The 6,947-nt window shown below is 60.1% G+C and overlaps 1 protein-coding gene across 1 annotated transcript in view; it reads left to right on the forward strand.

The window, feature by feature from the left end:
- Positions 1-309: 309 nt before the first annotated feature.
- Positions 310-6,947, forward strand: part of LOC130607293 (dual specificity calcium/calmodulin-dependent 3',5'-cyclic nucleotide phosphodiesterase 1B-like) — a gene marked incomplete at its 5' end in the record, with an annotated part of 10,530 nt that continues 3,892 nt past the window's right edge. Inside the window, 9 exon segments of the mRNA XM_057424284.1 lie at positions 310-355; positions 358-446; positions 1,165-1,346; positions 2,706-2,772; positions 3,662-3,778; positions 3,876-4,016; positions 4,263-4,363; positions 6,228-6,353; positions 6,468-6,569. Coding sequence (XP_057280267.1) covers positions 310-355; positions 358-446; positions 1,165-1,346; positions 2,706-2,772; positions 3,662-3,778; positions 3,876-4,016; positions 4,263-4,363; positions 6,228-6,353; positions 6,468-6,569 — 971 coding nt within the window.

Raw genomic sequence — 6,947 nt, forward strand, 5'->3', positions numbered from 1 at the left:
TATGCCACACAAACCACAATGACTCTATGTCACCCAGAGCACAGGGCCCCTATGGCACACATAGCACCCATAGCACAAGGTCCCTATGGCACCCATAGCACAGGGCCCCTATGGCACCCATAGCACCCATAGCACCAGGTCCCTATGGCACCCATAGCACAGGGCCCCTATGGCACACATAGCACCCATAGCACAAGGTCCCTAGGGCACCCATAGCACAGGGCCCCTACGGCACCCATAGCACAGGGCCCCTACGGCACCCATAGCACAGGGTCCCTACGGCACCCATAGCACCCCTAGCACCCACAGCGCCCCCCGGCTGCCCGCAGGCTGCGCTTCCTGGTGAAGCAGCTGGACTCGGCGAGGTGAACGTGGAGGAGCTGAAGCGGAACCTGGAGTACGCGGCCTCCCTGCTCGAGGCCGTTTACATCGATGAGACCCCAAAGGTGAGGCGCCACCATTGACCCACGTTGACCCCATTGACCACCATTGATCACCATTGACCTCCATTGACCACCATTGATCACCATTGATCACCATTGACCTCCATTGATCACCATTGATCACCATTGACCTCCATTGATTACCATTGACCACCATTGATCACCATTGATCACCATTGACCTCCATTGACCACCATTGACCTCCATTGATCACCATTGACCACCTTTGATCACCATTGATCACCATTGACCACCATTGACCACCATTGACCACCATTGACCCACATTGACCCCCATTGACCCCCATTGATCACCATTGACCCCCATTGACCTCCATTGACCACCATTGGCCACCATTGACCCCCGTTGATCCCCATTGACATCCATTGACCACCATTGACCCCCATTGGCATCCACTGACCCCCCCATTGACCCCCATTGACCACCATTGACCCCCATTGTCCCCCATTGTCCCCCATTTACCCCCATTGACCCCCATTGTCTCCCATTTACCCCCATTGACCCCCATTGTCCCCATTGTCCCCCATTGACCACCATTGACCACCATTGACCCCCATTGTCCCCCATTTGCCCCCATTGACCCCCATTGTCCCCCATTGACCACCATTGACCACCATTGACCCCCATTGTCCCCCAATGACCCCCATTGTCGCCCATTGACCCCCATTGACCTTGCGGCTGTGCCTCCCCCCGCAGGCAGATGCTGGACACGGAGGATGAGCTGCGGGAGATGGGGTCGGATGCGGCCGTGCCCTCGGAGGTGCGGGACTGGCTGGCGGCCACCTTCACGCAGCAGGCGCGGGCCAAGGGCCGCCGCGCCGAGGAGAAACCCAAGTTCCGCAGCATCGTGCACGCGGTGCAGGCCGGCATCTTCGTGGAGAGGTGGGGATGGGGGCACGGGGGGCGGGGGCTGGGGGTCACAGAGGGGGCTGAGCACCCAAGTGGGGCCTCAAGCGTCACAGAGGGTGCTGAGCGCCAGGGGGGTGGTCCCTTGATGCTTGGGTCCTCAAGTGTAAGGGTCCCCAAGGGGCAAAGAGGGTCCCCAAGCATCACAGAGGGTGCTGAGCGCCCAAGTGGGGCCTCAAGCATCACAGAGGGTGCTGAGTGCCCAAGTGGGGCCTCAAGCATCACAGAGGATGCTGAGCACCCAAATGGGGCCCCAAGCATCACAGAGGGTGCTGAGCACCCAAGTGGGGCCCCAAGCATCACAGAGGGTGCTGAGCACCCAAGTGGGGCCTCAAGCATCACAGAGGGTGCTGAGCGCCCAAGTGGGGCCCCAAGCATCACAGAGGGTGCTGAGCGCCCAAATGGGGCCCCAAGCATCACAGAGGATGCTGAGCACCCAAGTGGGGCCCCAAGCATCACAGAGGATGCTGAGCACCCAAGTGGGGCCCCAAGCATCACAGAGGATGCTGAGCACCCAAGTGGGGCCCCAAGCATCACAGAGGGTGCTGAGCGCCCAAGTGGGGCCCCAAGCATCACAGAGGGTGCTGAGCGCCCAAGTGGGGCCTCACGCATCACAGAGGGTGCTGAGCTCCCAAGTGGGGCCCCAAGCATCACAGAGGGTGCTGAGCGCCAGGGGGTGGTCCCTTGATGCTTGGATCCTCAAGTGTAAGGGTCCTCCCCATGGGGCAAAGAGGGTTCCCAAGCATCACAGAGGGTGCTGAGCACCCAAGTGGGTCCCCAAGCACCAAAGCGGGTCCTGAGCACCCAGGGGATGGTCCCAATTGCAAGGATCCCCAAGGACCAAAGAGGGGTCCCTGAGCACCCAGGAGCTGTCCCCATCACCCAAGAGGGTCCTGAGCACCCAAGTGGTCCCCAAGCATCCAGGGCTGTCTCCTACCCCCAGGGTTTGTCCCACAGCACCCAAGTGGGTTCCCCAGTACCCATCTTTGCCCCCAGCACCCACTTTTGCCCCAGCACCCATCTTTGCCCCAGCACCCACGTTTGCCCCAGCACCCATCTTTGCCCCAGCACCCATCTTTGCCCCCAGCACCCATTTTTGCCCCATCACCCATCTTTGCCCCCAGCACCCACGTTTGCCCCAGCACCCATCTTTGCCCCAGCACCCACTTTTTCCCCAGCACCCACGTTTGCCCCAGCACCCATCTTTGCCCCCAGCACCCATGTTTGCCCCCAGCACCCACATTTGCCCCAGCACCCATGTTTGCCCCCAGCACCCATGTTTGCCCCAAGCACCCATGTTTCCCCCCAGCACCCACATCACCCCATCCCTTGCAGGATGCTTCGCCGGTTGTACACAGCCGTGGGGCCCACTTACTCCAGCTCCGTCCTCAACTGCCTGAAGGTACCCGGGGGTGATTGGGGGGGGCACCCCAATTCCCTAGGGATGGATGGATGGGATTTTCCCATGGGAGATGGCACCCGGTGCTGCTGGGCATGGGTGGGCATCACTGGGAATGGTTGGGTACCCCTGGGTAGAGCTCAGCATCCCTGCGCTTCAGTGGCCATCCCTGGGGCATCCCTGAGCATCCCTGCCCTTGTGCATCCCTGGTGCATCCCTGGTGCATCCCTGAGCATCCATGCCCCTGTGCATCCCTGTTCATCCCTGGTACATCCTTGTGCATCCCTGTGCATCCCTGAGCATCCCTGCCCTTGGCATCCTTGTACATCCCTGGTGCATCCCTGGTGCATCCCTGGTGCATCCCTGCCCTTGTCCATCCTTGTGCATCCCTGAGCATCCCTGGTACATCCTTGTGCATCCTGGGTGCATCCCTTCCATGGCTCAGCATCCCTGTGATTCAGTAGCCATCGGTGGGGCATCCCTGAGCATCCCTGCCCTTGGCATCCTTGTGCATCCCTGTGCATCCATGCCCCTGTGTATCCTTGTTCATCCCTGGTACATCCTTGTGCATCCCTGTGCATCCCTGAGCATCCATGCCCCCGTGCATCCCTGTTCATCCCTGGTACATCCTTGTTCATCCCTGAGCATCCCTGGTACATCCCTGTGCATCCTGGGTGCATCCCTTCCATAGCTCAGCATCCCTGTGCTTCAGTGGCCATCCCTGGGGCATCCCTGAGCATCCTTGCCCTTGTGCATCCCTGGTGCATCCCTGATGCATCCCTGGTGCATCCCTTCCATGGCTCAACATTCCCGAGCTTCCCTCTCCCTTGCTGAGCATCCCATGGGATGCCCTCCCCCCGGTGACACCCCCATGTCCCGTCCCCCCCCAAAGAGCCTCGACGTGTGGTGCTTCGACGTCTTCACGCTGAACCAGATGACGGAGGAGCACTCCCTGAGGACCATCGTCTTCGAGCTCCTCACCCGACACAACCTCAACAGCCGCTTCAAGGTGCGCCCATGCCCCTTGCCCGTGCGCACCCATGGGTGCTGGGGGGGGACGGGGGTGGCGACGGGGGGGCCTTTCCATCCATGTATCCGTGCCCCAGATCCCGGCCGTCTTCCTCAACACGCTGCTGGATGCGCTGGAAACGGGCTACGGGAAGTACCGGAATCCCTACCACAACCAGGTCCACGCCGCCGACGTCACCCAGACCGTCCATTGCTTCCTGGTCCGCACGGGCATGTTGGTAGGGTCCCATTTGGGGGTCCCATGGGGGTCCTATGGGGTCTAACGGGGGTCCCGTGCTGTCGCGTGGGTGCCCCGGCCATGCTGGTCCAAGGGATGCTTGTTGCCATGGAGGCGGTGCCACCGTGGCAACGGTGCTGGGATGATGATGGGGGGGGAGCAGGGTGACACACGCACACACACGTGTCCTACACGTGTCCGCACGCGCCTGCACACGTGTGACGCATACATGTGTGGGTGTCCCCAGCACTACCTGACGGAGCTCGAGGTCCTGGCCATCATCTTCGCCGCCGCCATCCATGACTACGAGCACACGGGCACCACCAACAGCTTCCACATCCAGACCAAGTGAGGGGGGGCGCCGGTGCCGTGGGTGCCATGGGTGGCATGGAATGGGTGCCATGGGTGCCATGGGTGGCGTGCCATGGGTGCCATGGGTGGCATGGAATGGGTGGCATGGGTGCCATGGGTGGTGTGCCATGGGTGCCATGGGTGGCATGGAATGGGTGGCATGGGTGCCATGGGTAGCACGCCATAGCATGGAATGGGTGGTATGGAATGGGTGGCATGGAATGGGTGGCATGGGTGCCGTGGGTGGCGTGCCATGGGTGCCATGGGTGGCATGGAATGGGTGCCATGGGTGCCATGGGTGGCGTGCCATAGCATGGAATGGGTGGTATGGAATGGGTGGCATGGGTGGCATGGGTGGCATGGGTGGCGTGCCATGGGTGCCATGGGTGGCATGGAATGGGTGCCATGGGTGCCATGGGTGGCATGTCATAGCATGGAATGGGTGGCATGGAATGGGTGGCATGGGTACCATGGGTGCCATGAGTGCCATGGGTGGCGTGCCATGGGTGCCATGGGTGGCATGCCATAGCATGGAATGGGTGGCATGGGTGCCATGGGTGGCATGGCTTAGTGTGGAATGGGTGGCATGGAATGGGTGGCATGGGTGCCATGGGTGGCATGGCTTAGTGTGGAATGGGTGGCGTGGCATGAGCAGGGCTGGGGACCTGCTATGGGCACGGAAAGCAGCACCCTGGGGACACCCAGGACGCCCAATGCCATTGATAGGGGCAGGATACAGATGTGCTGGCACCCAATGCCATTGATAGGAGCAGGATACAGATGTGCTGGCACCCAATGCCATTGATAGGGGCAGGATACAGATGTGCTGGCACCCAATGCCATTGATAGGGGCAGGATACAGATGTGCTGGCACCCAATGCCATTGATGGGGCAGGATACAGATGTGCTGGCACCCAATGCCATTGATAGGTGCAGGATACAGATGTGCTGGCACCCAATGCCATTGATAGGGGCAGGATACAGATGTGCTGGCACCCAATGCCATTGATAGGGGCAGGATACAGATGTGCTGGCACCCAATGCCATTGATAGGAGCAGGATACAGATGTGCTGGCACCCAATGCCATTGATAGGAGCAGGATCAGATGTGCTGGCACCCAATGCCATTGATGGGGCAGGATACAGATGTGCAGGCACCTTGGTGGTACCCAAGGCCAAGGATGCAGATGCACTGTTACCTTGGGGGTTCCCAATGCCATTGATGAGGCAGGATACAGATGTGCTGGCACCTTGATGGTACCCAAGGCCATGCCTACAGATGTGTCAGCATCTTGGTGGTACCCAAGGTCATGGATACAGATGTGCTGTCACCTTGGGGGTACCCAATGTCATTGATAGGGGCAGGATACAGATGTGCTGGCACCTTGGTGGTACCCAAGGCCATGGATACAGATGTGCCAGCACCTTGGTGGTACCCAGGGCCATGCATACAGATGTGCTGTCACCTTGGGGGTACCCAATGTCATTGATAGGGGCAGGATACAGATGTGCTGGCACCTTGGTGGTACCCAAGGCCATGCCTACAGATGTGCCAGCACCTTGGTGGTACCCAAGGCCGTGCATACAGATGTGCCAACACCTTGGTGGTACTCAATGCCATGGATACAGATGCGCCAGCATCTTGATGGTACCCAAGGCTGTGCATACAGATGTGCCAACACCTTGATGGTACCCAAGGCCATGGATACAGATGCGCCAGCATCTTGATGGTACCCAAGGCCATGGATACAGATGCGCCAGCATCTTGATGGTACCCAAGGCCACTGATACCGATGCTCTGCCCCCCATCCTGGGGACACCCCTCTCCCCCCTCCCCCCATCCCGGTGCTGTCCCCCCCAGGTCCGACTGTGCCATCCTGTACAACGACCGCTCGGTGCTGGAGAACCACCACATCAGCGCCGCCTTCCGGCTCATGCAGGACGAGGAGATGAACATCTTCGTCAACCTCACCAAGGACGAGTTCGCGTAAGGGGGGCCCATCCCCATCGCATCCCCATCGGCTCTTTGGGGGTGGGGGGTGTGGATGGGGTGGCAGGGGGGCTGATGCTGTTTCCCCCTTCCCTTCTCCTTGGGGTGCAGGGAGCTGCGGGCGCTGGTGATCGAGATGGTGCTGGCCACCGACATGTCCTGCCACTTCCAGCAGGTCAAGAGCATGAAGACGGCGCTGCAGCAGCTCGAGAGGTGAGTGCCGATGGACCCCATCGCTGTGGATGAGGGGGGATTGAAAGGGGGGGGATCAGGCTGGGTTTGGGGGTTAAAAGGGGGGGGATCAAGGTTGGTTTTGGGGTGAAAAGGGGGGGGATCAAGGTTGGTTTTGGGGTGAAAAGGGGGGGATCAAGGTTGGTTTTGGGGTGAAAAGGGGGGGATCAAGGTTGGTTTTGGGGTGAAAAGGGGGGGATCAAGGTTGGTTTTGGGGTGAAAAGGGGGGGGATCAAGGTTGGTTTTGGGGTTAAAAGAGGGGACTCAAGCTCAATTTGGGGTTAAAGGGGGGGGATCAAGGTTGGTTTTGGGGTGAAAAGGGGGGGATCAAGCTCGGTTTTGGGGTGAAAAGAGGGGATC

Source organism: Pezoporus wallicus, unplaced genomic scaffold (genome assembly GCF_028554395.1).
Source record: "Pezoporus wallicus isolate ANWC-B61680 ecotype Strahan unplaced genomic scaffold, APGP_CSIRO_Pwel_v1 contig_9107, whole genome shotgun sequence".
Taxonomy (NCBI): Eukaryota; Metazoa; Chordata; class Aves; order Psittaciformes; family Psittacidae; genus Pezoporus; species Pezoporus wallicus.